Source organism: Mesoplodon mirus, assembly GCF_964341445.2.
Source record: "Mesoplodon mirus genome assembly, chromosome: 19".
NCBI lineage: Eukaryota > Metazoa > Chordata > Mammalia > Artiodactyla > Ziphiidae > Mesoplodon > Mesoplodon mirus.
The window spans coordinates 52,878,561-52,894,520 of NC_138995.1; the positions used below are offsets into that span (position 1 = coordinate 52,878,561).

Below are 15,960 nucleotides of genomic sequence, written 5' to 3' on the forward strand. Positions count from 1 at the left end.
TCTGTGTTGTCTTTTGCTCTGCCCGCTCCTGCCTCACTCCCTCCTTCCCAAGCTCTTCCACTGCAACCCCTGTAAACCTTTCCCTCAACGTTCCCTCCAACTCTCACCTTAACTAAAACAGGACCGTTCTCCAAAGATAATCCCACAACCCTAACTGAAGGCTCTTCATCCCCCGCACTTGTCAAACACCTCTAGGTCTGGAGGAGGAGAGAAGTAATCAGGATAGGCTGCGGAAACCAATGAACCCAAATCCCAGTGGCTCACATACAGGAAGAGACTCACTCTGGTGCCACGTCCAGCACGGGTGGGCTGGGCTCTGCTCCACGTCTTCCTTCGTTAACCTGGGCTGATGGGGCAGCCTCTGAAGCACGGCCACCCTCCTGGCAGAGGGAAGAGAGACATGGACAGCCATGAGCCGGCTCTTGAAGCTTCAGCTTGGAAGAGATATACATCACTGTGGTCACATTTCATTGCCTAAAGCGAGTCATATGGCCAAGCTTGATATCAAGTGGGTATATTTCAGGAGAGACAGCAAACACTGTGGACAGTAATACACCCTGCCATTCCTTGGCGTCCCAAGGCTGTGTCCAAATATTATTCCTTCTCCGTGCTCTTAAAAAAAAAGATCCTTCTTCCCCTTAACAGACCTCCTAGAGTAACAGCTAGACCTCTTCTCTCCTCTCGTCTCCTGGCTCTTCTGTCTCCCTAGAAATCTGAGAGTCACACTTACCTCCACCTGCTCCCTCACTCCATATCAGATCCTTTACCACGTGCCAGAGGTTCAAAATCTGTCACTTCTCTCGGTCCCCGCAGAAGCTGCCCTCCTCCAAGCCATCATCATCTCTCTCCTGTACTACAACGGCAACCTTCCAAACCTTGCTCTACAATCCACACATGATCTAGTAGTCACTTCCCTGCTTAATCCTTCTGTGGGCCCTTCCAGGGCCCCCACCGGGACCCCACGGACAGACCAGGGCCTCACCGGGACCCCACGGACAGACAAGGGCCCCACCAGGACTCCACAGTCATATCAGGGCCCCCACTGGAACCCCACACAGAGACCAGACCATTGTCCTTCAGGGAGAGTCTAAAATCCTTACCCTTTCCCTTTCCCAGATCGCTCTTCCCAGCAGGCTTCTGCTTGCTGCCTCAGCCTGGGCCACCATCCCCGTCACTCCACAGTCCAGCCACATGGGGCTTCCTCAGTGTCATGAATTGATACTTTAATTACTTTAGGGCTTTCACAACCCAGTTCTCTTGAACCTGAAACTCTCTCCCTTCCCACCCCTCCTCATCTTTCAGGTCTCAGCTTCCTCACTGAGGCCTTCAGGTCTAGTTGGTTCTTTCTGTGTCTGTGCTCCTGCAGCACCCCTACTGCCCCTTCTGAAACACTCACTCTTTTTTTTTAATGATATTGTAGATGTAGTTAATGTTTTTTTCTTCAATTTTTTCTTATTGCAGTATAGTTGATTTACAGTGTGGGCCAATCTCTGCTGTAGAGCAAAGTGACTCAGTTATACACTTACATACATTCTTTTTAATATTCTTTTCCATTATGGTTTATCACAGGATAGTGAATCGAGTTCCTTGTGCTATACAGTAGGACCTTGTTGTTTAACTTCTAAAGGTAATAGTTTGCACCTACCAACCCCAAACTCCCAGTCCCTCCCTCTCCCTCCCCCCACCCCCCTTGGCAACCACAAGTCTGTTCTCTATGTCTATGAATCTGCTTCTGTTCTGGATCAATAGATAGGTTCATTTGTGCCATATTTTAGATTCCACATAGAAGTGATATCATATGGTATTTGTCTTTCTCTTTCTGACATACTTCACTTAGTGTGATGATCTCTAGTTGCATTGCATCCAGGTTGCTGCAAATGCCATTATTCCGTTCTTTTTTATGGCTGAGTAATATTCCATTGTATATATGTACCACATCTTCTTTATCCATTCATCTGTTGATGGACATTATATTTATGTCAGAGAATGTTTTGCCTATGCTCTCTTCTGGGAGTTTTATGGTGTCATGTCTTGTGCTTAAGTCTTTAAACCATTTTGTGAAACATTCACTCTTGTGAGAGCTTGCTCTCCCAGATTTGGAGCTGTGTGAAGGCAGAGACTGTCTCCTCGGCTGCTATACGCCCAATACATTGATTGTGCTCAGGAAATATTTTTCCAGTGAGAGAATGAATTTGTCATACATGAAGTCTAGGGGAGGGAATTAATAAAGGTGAATAGATGCAATTACTTATGATTGAATGAGCCTCCCGAGTTAATCAAGAGAGGCAAAAGAGGGCTGGGATGCTTGAGCCACCTCTGAATCACTTAGTCCTAAACTCACCGGACATCATTCCCTTCCTGCATTTCCCCCTGTGTTTCTAGACCTCATAAAATGCCTTCCTCACCCACACCTATTCAGAGAATCTGGTTTCGGGCCTGAGAGAGTGCTTCTGCCCCCCATCCCCCTCCCTAACTCCTGCTGTCCTCACCTCTCCCGCAGTCCTTCTCAGCACATCCCACAGGTCCTCTACACCAAGCCAGCTGGAAAGTCTGGAGCATCACCAGGATGTTGCCTGTCCTCAGATTCATTCCTGAGCAGAAGGACCCTGAAAAAAGAAACATGATACAGGAGTGAGACACATTCTAGGCCTGGGCTTGTTAAGTCTGTCTGCCAAACCAGGCTGTGCAATGGGTGTGATGGGAACAGCTTTAGAAAGGCCCCAGTGTCAAATCATAGTTCCTCCTTCTATGCTACTAAGATGGTGTCTGAAATTATAGCATCGGAGACAGTATTAGTCTGCTGGGGCTGCCATAACAAAGTACCACAGACTGGGTGGCTTAAACAACAACAGAAATTTATTTCTCACAGTTCTGGAGACTAGATGCCCAAGATCAAGGTGTGGGCAGATCTGGCTTCTTCTGAGGCCTCTCTCCTTGGCTTGCAGATGACTGCCTTCTTTCCCCTGTGCACACACATCCCTGGTGTCTCTTTGGGTTTTTTTGTTTTGTTTCATTAAATATTTTATTTATTTGTTTGTTTGTTTGTTTGGCTGTGCCTGATCTTAGTTGTGGCACGTGGGATCTTTCAGTTGCTGCATGCAGAATCTTTAGTTGCGGCATGTAGGGTCTCTAGTTGTGGCATGCAAACTCTTAGTTGCAACATGTGGTATCTAGCTCCCTGACCAGGGATCGAACCCAGGCCCCCTGCATTGGGAGCGCAGAGTCTTAGCCACTGGACCACCAGGGAACTCCCTCTGGTGTCTCTTTGTGTGTTCAATTTTCCTCTTCTTATAAGGACACCAGTCACGATTAGATTAGGACCCACCCTAATGGCCTCATTTCCACTTAACCTCTTTTTTTTTTCAGTGTTTTAAGATTTTTAAATTTAATTTGAAATGAAATACAATTATTCATTCAACAAATTGGAAAATATTAAAACAACTGACATTATCTAGAGTGGGGAAAGAAATAAGAAAGTTTTATACACTGCTGACATGTCAGTAAATCATCACAACCTTTTAGGAAAGGCATTTCCTGTTAAAAGTTTTTAAAAAGGGGGCATAAAGCTGTGACTGAAGTTTTACCTTGAGGAATCCATACTACAGGAACGAAGGGATTAGTAGCTAAGGATATGCTTCAGTAGCTAAAGATATGTTGTATGTAACAGCACTAGAAGGCAATCACAACAAAACCAATCTGAATTGGAGACCATCTGAACGTCTGTTAACAGGGAAATGATTGACTAAATTATGGTATTTCCAATTCTATGGCTCATTCACTCACCATATATATTTTTTGAGGCAGGCATTGTTTTACCATTTACTGGGGGTAAGGAAGTGAATAATACAGATTTGACCTCTTTATCACGAAGCTTAGTGTTCGTGTGTGGGGGGGGGGGGCAAGGGAGAGACAAAAATGATAAATGATAATAATAATAACAACAGCAACAATAAAACAAGTCAGTTAACCTTTAGAATAATTGCCTGTTTCTAGAGGCAGGTATCTTGGGTTTTTCACTGAAAAAATTACATCCAGATTTTTATTCTGCTTCGAAATCTTTGTGTCCTGATTAGTTGCTCCTGGTGTGTCCTCTCATTGCATTTTGGAAATTTTTAATAGCACTTATCCTACTTTATTTTTATGTTTTTTAAGCGAAACTTCAGACTTTATCTGGATTTCCCTAGTTTTTCCACCAATGTTCTTTTTCCTTTCCAGGATCCCAAGCAGGATGCCACATTGCATCTATTTTTATTTTTCCTAGCTTTATTGACATATAATTGACATATAACAACTGGATAAGTTTAAGATGTATGAGGTAATGATTCGATACATGCATATAGTACGAAATGATTACCACAATTAGGTTCGTTAGCACCTCTATCACCTCACATAATTACCATTTTTTTGTTGCCCACTTAACCTCTTTAGAGGCCCTATCTCCAAATACAGTCATTTTGAGGTACTGAGGATTAGGGCTTCGACATATGAGTTTGGGGGTGGGGTGGGGGGAGACACAATTCAGCCCATAAGAAACATTCCTTAGTTTTAGGATATTAACAGTCCTTCAGTGTTCTCTGAATAAGAGAACTATCAGATTAATGAGGAATTGAATTTGCTGTCCATGAAAGCTAGGGACAGGATATAATTAATTTAAAAATGAATAGGTACAGTTAATTGTATGTAAACTAGCTCTCTGATTCAACGAGAGCAGGGGAAGCCTGGGGGCCCAGACACTTCCTCTTGGTTGGGCCATTCTTGAAGGAGAGACAGTGGGCCTTAAGTATATCCTTGCAGACCAAAACCAAGAAACATGAATCCAGAGAAGTAAAGAGAGCTCTAGACTCAGCACTTTTCCTGGGGTTAACTGCATAAAGCCTGGGTGTTAATGAACCATTTTCACAGGAGAAAAGTCCTGGGACTTAAGCAGAGTGAGAGGAAAGATCAGAGACCTATATAAAAAATTCTAGAACCTGAGGGCAAACCTTCAGTTAGTACTTTTTAAAAAAGCCCTCCATCTGAAAAAGACGGTGGGAATATATGTTTGTCTCTGCCTTTATGATGAGTAAATCAAGAGAAAAAGATTTCCCCTGAGAATTCCTAACAGTAAGTCCATATTCCTGTGGGTTTAAAGCCTAAATTGGTACTATCTGTGTAACCTGAAAGACCTCCAGACAAAATTTTAGAGTGGTCCCAAGTTGGCTATTCCCACAGGTACACGGCATAAGCAAACACTAACTCTACCCAGGGAAATGCATTTTAAACCCAGGCTTTAAAGAATTTCCACAGATAAAATCCCAAGGAACATGAGTTCCACAAACCACACAAGCAGAAGCAATAAACCTCAGAACCATACTCAGAATTGGTATAAATATTGAAATTATAAGGTACTGAATATAAAATAATGTTTAAAGAGATTGAAGATGGCACTTAAAAATACTGAAGGAAAAACAGAGTATCAAGATTGGCAAGGAAGATTTGAAAAAGAAAAACTAGAAATTACATATATGAAAAATTTTAAACCCAGTGGACATATTAAATAGATTATATCACAGCTGAAAGGAGAAGAAACTAGAACACATATGTACTTGAAGAAATTACACAGGGACTTCCCTGGTGGTGCAGTGGTTAAGAATCCGCCTGCCAATGCAGGGGACATGGCTTCGAGCCCTGGTCCAGGAAGATCCCACATGCCGCGGAGCAACTAAGCCCATGCGCCACAACTACTGAGCCCGCGTGCCACGGCTCCTGAAGCCCACGCGCCTAGAGCCCGTGCTCCGCAACAAGAAAAGCCACCGCGATGAGAAGCCCGAGCACCACAACGAAGAGTAGCCCCTGCTTGCCTCAACTAGAGAAAGCCCTCATGCAGCAATGAAGACCCAATGCAGCCAAAAATAAATAAATTAATTAATTTAAAAAAAAAGAAAGAAATTACACAGAGCACAGCCCAGGGAGAAAAAAGATGGACATTATAAACAATGGGTTAAGAAATATGGAACAGAGTGGGAAGGTCCAACGTACGTCTAATTCATGGTTTTAAATATTTACTTATTTATTTATTTATTTGGTTGCGCTGGGTCTTAGTTGCGGCTCACCAGCTCCTAAGTTGCAGCTCGCTGGCTCCTTAGTTATGTGCATGCGAACTCTTAGTTGCGGCACACGTGTGGGATCTAGTTCCCTGACCAGGGATCGAATCCAGGCCCCCTGCATTGGGAGCACAGAATCTTAACAACGGTGCCACCAGGGAAGTCCCTAATTCATCGTTTAAAAACAAAAAAGATAATAGAAGGGAGAGAAGCATATATGAAGAGATCATATCTGGGAATTTTTCACAACTGATGAAAGATTCTTCCTCAAATTCAGGAAACCCAATGAATCCCAGGCAGAACATATTTTAAAACATCCACGCTACGGGCATCCCTGGTGGCGCGGTGGTTGAGAGTCCGCCTGCCGATGCAGGGGACACGGGTTCGTGCCCCAGTCCGGGAAGATCCCACATGCCGCGGAGCAGCTGGGCCCGTGAGCCATGGCCGCTGAGCCCGCGCTTCCGGAGCCTGTGCTCCGCAATGGGAGAGGCCACAACAGTGCGAGGCCCGCGTACCACAAAAAAAAAAAAAAAAAAAAATCCATGCTAGATATATAGTAAACTTTAGCACACTAAAGAGAAAATCATTAGAAAAGCCAAAGCATTACTTTTTATTTTTCAACAGCAATAATGGAAGCCAGAAGATAGTGGAATGAGACCCTCAAAGTGCTAAAATAAAATAACTGTCGCACTAGAATTGTTTGTCCAGCAGAATGTCTTTCAAGAACAAAAATAAAATTATTGTTTAGACAAACCAAAAACTAGGAATTGATTCCCAAGACACCCTCTTCAAAAGAACTTCTAAGAGATACACTTCAGGAAGAATAAAACTATTCCCAGAATGAAGGTCTGAAATACAAGAAGGAATGATAAGAAAAAATAAACAAAAAAAGGTAAACATATCAAAACTCTATCAAAAGTACAGTAACAATGTCAAATTTAGGTGTTTAAAAAAGAATTAACATCTTGAAAAACTTATAAATGGAGAGGATTTTGTTGAATACACATGATGATATTTTTAGAGTAAACACTAAAAGAACAGAAAGTAAGTGTAAAACTTGCAACATAGCATAGAGGGGAAAATGGAAATGTTGGGAGGAGACTCAATCCAAATGAATGCCGTAAGGAGAATAACAGAAAAAAGCAACACAGGAATGGATAATATGACTGGAGGAATTCTGTATCTCCCCTGTTTGGAGAGCAGATGAGAGCATCTTTGTTCAAGATTAGGTGAAACATGATGTTTTACGGTTCTTAAATGGAAGTTCAAACATGTGTAGAAAGATATGTATGGATGCTGAGTGGTCAAAAGGGTGGGTGAACTGTGTTGGTGACTAGTCCATTGTTTCTTAACCCAAACCCACCCTTTTGCACTCTGCTTTGCAGCTCTGAGGCTGCCAGCTCCCTACTTGGTTCTTTTGAGAGGAAGCACAAGAAAGAAAGACAAAAGGCTGGCAGGAGAAAGTACATGCTTCTTCCTGTTTTGCTTCCCTTTCCTGTTAGCATCACCCCAGCAGTGGTTCTTCCCGCTGATGGCAGCAGCTGACTCCTGCCTTTTCCATACTCTCAGTCTCATTTTTCTCTCTCTGACATACAAAGACCAGCTGTCCCCTTGTCAGAGGCCTGGGTTCCAGCTCTACTGGAGTATTCCTTCAACCTTCTAGATTCTAATAACCCCATCATGATTTTAATAACTCTATTATGTTTACATAACAGTAAACAACTAGAAACCTATTCCTTTTGTTGCCCCAGTCCTAGGGGTGAAAGCTGATTTCTGCATCTATTATCTCTGATTAATACAAAATCCCCATTTTGTCATCTCAACATCTATTTCACTAACTCAACCAATTCCTTTTATTAAATTCTCTCTGTTAACATAACTGGTTCACTTTCTGTTTTTAGTACTCTGTCTCCTGTAGCCATGTGACTAATTTTTGGCCAGTGGGATATAAGCAGAAGTAAGGTGGGCAACTTCTGTGTCATGTCCTTAAAATGAAGCTAATTGTTCTATACTTCTTCATTCTGTCTTCTCACAGAGGGGAACACAGATTTGGTGACCCTAAGATGGCTTCAACCATGTGAGTCAGGATGATGCTCAAAGCAGGGCAATAAGAAAGGTGGGACCTGATGACCTCTTGGGGCGAGGCCACCTACCCTACTCTGGGATGTTTTGTGAAATAAATAAATGTCTTCTGAGGCATTGCATTCTGGACTCTCTTCATTATACCATAGTTATCCATCCCAGTGTAGACGGTTCTAAAAAACAAAAATACCAAAGCCTGGAAACTTAAATAATATAATACGAATAACTATTGAGTTAAAAAATAAAACATAAAAGAAACAAATCCTTATAACTGAATGGCAACAAAAGCAGTACCAAAGCAATGATTCAAGGGTAATCTATTGCTTTGAATATTTCTTATCAAAAGATTGAAAACAAATGAAGGAAGCCTCATTTTAGGAACTTAAGTATGAAACAACAGAGAAAAATAAAAAAAAAAAACAAGAAGAAAAAAATTTAAAGGCAGAAATTGACAAAGTAGAAAAATAGAGAAGATCAACAAAAACCACAACTTGGCAACTTGAAATTCTAATAAGATAGAAATGCTTCAGCAAGACTGATAGAAGAAAAGAAACATACAAATAAAAAACAAAATGCATAACTAAAAAGGGGGAAAACTATAGATATAGATATTCTTAAATGCTAAAATAAATTTTTGAACTACATAAACCAATACACTTGAAAACTGACAAAATGGACAAATTTCCACAAGAATAGAAAATGCCAATACTGAAACAAGAAACAGTAAACTTTGAAAAGACCAACAACAATTAAAGAACCTGAAATTTTAGTTAAAAGAAGCCCCAGAAGGTTTAACAGGGGAATTCTACCAAGCTTTCAAGGAACAAGTAATACCTGCTGTATACAAATTATTAGAGGGAGAAAAAGAAGAGGAATTCATTTTACAAAGCTGGTATATCCTTGATTCCTAAACTGAATAGGGACAATTTAGGAAAAGAATATTAGAGGCCCATTTTACTTTCTAAGTGTAAATACAATTCCTAAATAAAATATTAGATAAGCAAATACAATAATGTATGAAAAATAAAAATAAAACATAATTGAGTAGGTTTTAATAAACATCAGAAAGTTAACAATGTAATGCACTACATTATGGAATAAAGGAGGCAAGTCATATGGTCACCTCCATGGATTGAAAAAAACATTTAATAAAGTTCAACATCTATTTATGATAAAAAGCTCTCAGAAAACTAGGGATAGAAAGGAACTTCCATAATTTGATAAGGACTATCTACTAAAAATCTACCACACACCACACAGTTAAGACAGAATCTTGGGCTTCCCTGGTGGCACAATGGTTAAGAATCCGCCTGCCAATGCAAATCCGCCTGCCAATGCTGGGGACACAGGTTCGAGCCCTGGTCCGGGAAGATCCTACACGCCGCGGAGCAACTAAGCTCGTGTGCCACAACTACTGAGCCTGTGCTCTAGAGCCCGCGAGCCATGACTACTGAGCCCATGCGCCACAAGTATTGAGCCTGCATGCCACAACTACTGAAGCCTGTGTGCCTAGAGCCCATGCTCCGCAACAAGAGAAGCCACCACAGTGAGAAGCCCGTGCACGGCAAGGAAGAGTAGCCCCTACTCATCGCAACTAGAGAGAAGCCCATGCACAAAAACAAAGACCCAATGTAGCCAAAAATAAATAAATTAAAAAAAAAAAAAAAAAAAAGACGGAACCTTAAGCTCATTCCCTTTAAGATCAGGAAGAACACAATCACTACTACTGTTCACTCCTAGGGATCCTGACCATTGCAATAAGACATTATAAATATGTATATACAGAATGGGAGGGAGGATGACAAAATTGTCATTATTTGGATGTGATTTGGTATTCCATACAGAAACTCAAAACCATTAAAACTGTAAGTCAGCAAATTAGCCAAATAAAATATCAAACTGGAAAAAGTGAATAACATTCCTCTACATAATAGTAAACAACTAGAAACTCTAACAAAAAATAAGATTCCATTCAGAATAGTAACAAAAGTTTAAAAGTAATCTAGGAATTCACCTGTCAATCCACAAGATGTTTATGAAGAAAAAAAGTTTAGGGAATTCCCTGGCAGTCCAGTGGTTAAGACTCCGCACTTTCACTGCCAAGGCCCAGGGTTCGATTCCTGGTTGGGGAAGTAAGATCCCACAAGCCACGTAGCATGGCCGAAAAAAATAAAGAATTTAATGTTATTAAAGGAAACAAAAGAAATCTAGCAAATGGGGAGATGAACCATGTTCATGAATGTAACAATTTAGTATTATTAAGATGTTTCTTCTACCTAAATCAAGCTATAAATTCAATGCAAGCCCAAATTCCAGAAAGATTTTTTTTTAGAAACACAATAAATGGATTCAAAATTGCATGTGGAAGAATCAAGACCCACAAATAGATAAGAGTGGGCCCAAAAAAGAGGAATTTTCTGTATAAGATATACCCAAAAACCAGAGTAAAAAAAAAAGATGAAAGTGGAATGGCACATAAGCAGACAAACTGATCAAAGCAACAGAACAGAGAGGAAAGAAAGAGACACGTGTACATAAAAAACCTTGAGATATTTCAGAGTAAGCATCCTAATCAGAAGGGAAAAGATGGATTGTTAAAGGATGGTATTGGGAAAACTGGTTCCTTATAAGGAGAAAAGAAAAGTTGGTTCCCTACCTCTCACCATAATACGAAGGTCAAATAAATGGATTTGAGACCTAAATGTGAAAGATAAATCTATAAAGCTAGTATATTCATTTCATAGGGCTGCCAGAATAAGGTACCACAAACTGCGTGGCTTAACACAACAGAAACGTATTGTCTCACAGTTCTGGAGGCTACCAGTACAAAATCAAGGTGTCAGTGGGGCCATGCTCCCTCTGGAAGCTGTAGGGGAATCCTTCCTTGCCTCTTCTTAGCTTTTGGTGGTTTACTGTTAATCTTTGGAGTTCCTCAGCTTGCAGCTGCACTGCATAACTCCAATCTCAGCCTTCCTCAACACATGGTATTCTCCCTCTCTGTGTTTGTCTTCAAGTGACTGTCTTCTTATAAGGACATCAGTCATATCAGATTAGGGGCCCATCCTATGCCAGTATGACCTCATCTTAATTTAACTAATTACATCTGCAACTACTCTGCTTCCAAATAAGAGCACATTCTGGACTATGGGGGGGGGGTTAGGATTTCAACATATCTGTTTTTGTTTTTTTTTTTTTGCAGTACGCGGGCCTTTCACTGTTGTGGCCTCTCCCGTTGCGGAGCACAGGCTCCAGACGCGCAGGCTCAGCGGCCATGGCTCACAGGCCCAGCCGTTCTGCAGCATGTGGGATTTTCCCAGACCGGGGCACGAACCCGGGTCCCCTGCATCGGCAGGAGGACTCTTAACCACTGTGCCACCAGGGAAGCCCAACATATCTGTTCTTAAGAGAAACAGTTCAACCCAGAACAGCTAGTAGAAAAATGTACAATATTTTTATGACTTTGGAGTGAATAAAGTTGTTTAAACCAAGAAAATATAAACTATATAATGAGATGAATTTGACTATATTAAGATTAAAGATTTCTTCCAAAGACATGATTGAAAAAGTTAACTAATAAGTGACAAACTGGGAGAAGACATTTTCAGCTTCAAAAAAAATGTGATTAATATCCAGAATATACAATAAAATCCTGTAATTTTTTTTTTTTTTTTTTTTTTTTTTGCGGTACGCGGGCCTCTTACTGCTGTGGCCTCTCCCGTTGCAGAGCACAGGCTCTGGATGCGCAGGCTCAGCAGCCATGGCTCGTGGGCCCAGCCGCTCCGCAGCACGTGGGATCCTCCCGGACCGGGGCACGAACCCATATCCCCTGCATCGGCAAGCAGACTCTCAACCACTGAGCCACCAGGGAAGCCCCCTGCAAATATTTAAGAGTAGGAATCCCAATATAAAAATGGAGGGACTTCCCTGACAGTCCAGTGGTTAAGACTCCATGCTCCCAATGCAGGGGGCACAGGTTCGATCCCTGGTCGGGGAAGATCACACATGCTGTGTGGCGGGGGCAAAAGATATGAATAGGCAATTAACATAAAAGGAAATCTAACTAGCTAACAAGTCTGAAGAGATGCTCAACCTCCCTCAAAATCAGTTAGAAAATTACAACACATTTTAAATTCATCAGAGTGGTCAAAATTAAAAGGTAAGAGAGGAACTAGTTTTAGTAAAGACATATAGAATTTGGAACTATCATGTACCTTTGGTTAGCATAATTCAGTATGTATATCCTATGATCCAGCAATCCCAATTTTGGTATATAATCCAGAGAAACTCTCACACAAGTCCCAAAGGATATAAGTACAAGATTGTTGATTGAAGAATTGTTTGTAGTAGCAAAGAATTCAAGGCAATGTAGGTCTTCTTCATTAGTAGGTGAATAATTAAGGATGGTGAACTAATAAATTGGAGTGCTATGCAGCAAACAGACACAATTAACTAGATATACAAACAACATGGACTGCTCTTAAAACAATATTGAGCAAAAAATGTAAAAAACAGAAATGTACTTAGTATAATTTTTGTAAATTAAAAACATATACATATAGAAAGCACTATACATGTTTTAGAAATATAGACATATCCAAGAACCATAAATTAAACATAAATCAGAAAGTGTGTATTTGAGGTGGAGGAAGAAATGAAAGTGGGAATAGGGATATGGAGAAAAAATAACATAAGAGGATAGCTTTACACAAACTATTGCTATAGTGTGTCAGAAATGAAGCAGTAGGGTAAAATCAACCCACAGAAAAAGAAAAAAAAAGAAGAATGAATGAAAGAGAACAGAAGTACCAAGGAAATGTTAAGAAAAAAGACACATTAAAAGCAAAAATCATTAGGAAGGACAGCAAAGGATATTTCATATTGATAAAAGGAATAATTCACTGATGTCATATTAATATCATAATCCCTTATGCACCTAACAACATAACTTCAAAATATATAAAGCAAAAACTGATACAGCTAAAAGGAGAAATGAACACACCCTCACTCATAATGGGAGACTTTATTACACCTTCCAGAAGCCAATAGATCAAACAGGAAAAAAAAAAGGTAAGGATATAATAGTTAAGAATTAGATCATTAATAAACTTGTATAGTCAGAACTCTTAACCCAACAAATAGAATGTACATCCATTAAAAACAGCACACTTCCAAAACAAAACAAAAAAATGCCACATACTATGTCATAAAGGAAATCTCAACAAATTCCTAAGAATTTATGTCATTTGAAATACATTCATTAAATAAAATTAGAAATCAACTATAAAAGATAATCAAGGAAAAATCCATATACCTAGATATTAAAAACCACATTTCTAAATAATTTGGGGGTTAAGGGGAATTGAAATTACACTTTTTTTTGGAACTGAATGACAATGAAAGCACTACAAATCAAAACCTGGGGTATACATAACAACAAAATAAATACTAAAATGGAAAAAAATGAGTCAGCAATTAAGGAAGAAATTAATGAAATAAAATACCCCCCCCCAAAACAAATAAGTAGAAAAGATCATCAATAGCACAAAAATCTGGGAGTTTTTTAAAGACCAATAAAACAATATTGAGCAAAAAATGTAAAAATAGAAATTTTTTTCTATTTAAATTTTTGGCAAATTTGATCCAGAAAAATAAGAGAAGGAACAAATAAATATCAGGAAAGCCAAAAGAAATATAACTTCAGGTTCATAGGATTCATAAGAAATAATATGCATAAAGTTATACCAATGAATCTGAAATCCTAGATAAAACAGATGTTGTTCTAGGCAAATATAAATTACAAAAATTTATCTCAGGAGAAAGTAATAAATCTGAATAAACTAATATCCACGGAAGAGGTTGAAATTATAACCAAAGACCTACCAAAAAGGCACCAAGCATGGATGATCTTACAGTCAAATTCTACCAAATGTTCAAAGAACAGATAACTCCAATATATCACAAACCATTCCAGACTGCAGGAAAAGGTAGGTGGTTCCCCCAAATCGTAGAACAGAGCTAGCATTTCCCTTATGTCATAACTGGGCAAGGACAGCACGAGAAAGAAAACCATGAGTCAGTCAATTCCATTCATGAAAACAAATGCACAACAACCCTAAAGAAAATGTTATTAAATCAAATCCAGCAATAGTGAAACAGAGGAGGATGGTTCATCATTAACAGATTAAGGCAGAAAAGTCATCTGATCATATCAACAAATGCATAGAAAGCATCTGATAAAAGTCACCGCCTGCTTTAAAAAAAAAATAAACTTCTCAGCAAATTAGGAATAAAATTTAGAAATCTACTAGAAATCTACTGAAAACATCGTACTTGATGATGAAACCTTAGGGGCATTCCTTTAAAAAGTCTAGAACAAGACAAGGATTGTCCATTATCACCACTGTCATTCAACATTGTATTGGAACCCTCAGCCAAAGGGCGAGGGGTGAGAAATGAGTTATAAAGATTGGAAAAACTAAACTGTCTTTTTTTCCCTGGACACCAGGGTCATCTAACTGGAACAGTATAGAGAATTATCTGTCAAGCTATTCTAGAACAAATAAGAGTGAGCTCAACAAGGTAGCCAGATCCAAGCTCAGCATTAAAAACAGCAGTAACTGATTAGGAAAAAATAACAAAATCCCGGCCACAAGTAAATAAGTAAAAACAGTAAAATCCAGTGAGTGAACCAAAGAAAGCCATATAAGATATCCCAGGAAAAAATTATACCTGTCCAAGAATAGAAGACGCAATATTGCAAAGTCATATTCTCCCCAAATTAATAATTTATTCATTATAATCCCAATCAAAATCCGAAGGACTTTTTTATGGATTTGACAATTGCTATTCCACTCTCCATTTCCATTATAGAGCCTACCAGGTTTAGAACCAAGCCAGGTCCCTCTCCTCACCTAAGTCTAGGCATCTGCTTGGAGACCACCTGTTCTGCCCACCTTCTTTGACTTGAATCACCCCATCAACAATTGGTAAACAGAGTAAGGATGTCAGCATATCACAGTCATGTTGGTTAATATGCAATTTTCTCTAGGAAGTTAACATTTTGAAGCAATCAAGGCCAAGGTTTCTCACAGGCAAAGAGGAAACCTTAGTGATAAAAGAAGATCTTAAGGGGAAAAGCTGCAACTCTATAGAAATGGCTTCCTTTAGATCCACCGTGGATCGTTTAGTGATTTCAGAGACCACAATGCTTGCTACAATGGTATGGTATGTGGCAAAGCTGTGAAAGCAGATGAAGAAACTGCAACGATATTTTCCTACATTAAAATAACAGATTAATGAGGAAGACTACACCTTGGATCAGATTTTTAATTTTGAAGAAAATGGTCTCCATTAGAAGTTAATATCTCCAGCCGGCATCTCTGTGAAGGAAGTACAAGCTCCAGCCTTTAAGACTGCAAAGAAGGCACTTAAAGTATTGATTGCTAAGTGCAAATACCCCGTGTATATTTAACTGTGCTCGTATTTCTTATTAGAATTGTTATTGGGACTTCCCTGGTGGTGCTGTGGATAAGACTCTGCGCTCCCAGTGCTGGGGGCCTGGGTTCCATTCCTGGTCAGGGAACTAGATCTCACATGCATGCCTTAACTAAGGAGCCCACGTGTGGCAACTAAGACCGGGTGCAACTAAACAAATATTTAAAAATAAATAAATAAGTAAACGTTATTGGTTTTGTAGCACTCTGATTACTAAGTTGCATACGTTTTGAGCAATCTGTCCCTAATTCTATTTTTCCCATAAAGCCTTGTCATTTTTAGTGCACTGTTTTGCAGAACT

At 39.7% G+C, this 15,960-nt stretch overlaps 1 protein-coding gene across 1 annotated transcript in view; it reads right to left on the reverse strand.

Moving 5' to 3' along the window:
- The window catches only part of LOC309794791 (uncharacterized protein), a gene marked incomplete at its 5' end in the record, with an annotated part of 47,226 nt that overhangs the window by 29,281 nt on the left and 1,985 nt on the right, over positions 1–15,960 (reverse strand). Inside the window, 2 exons of the mRNA XM_082606677.1 lie at positions 283–380; positions 2,490–2,606. Coding sequence (XP_082462803.1) covers positions 337–380; positions 2,490–2,606 — 161 coding nt within the window. The 3' untranslated portion in view covers positions 283–336. The remainder of the gene's footprint in view (positions 1–282; positions 381–2,489; positions 2,607–15,960) is intronic.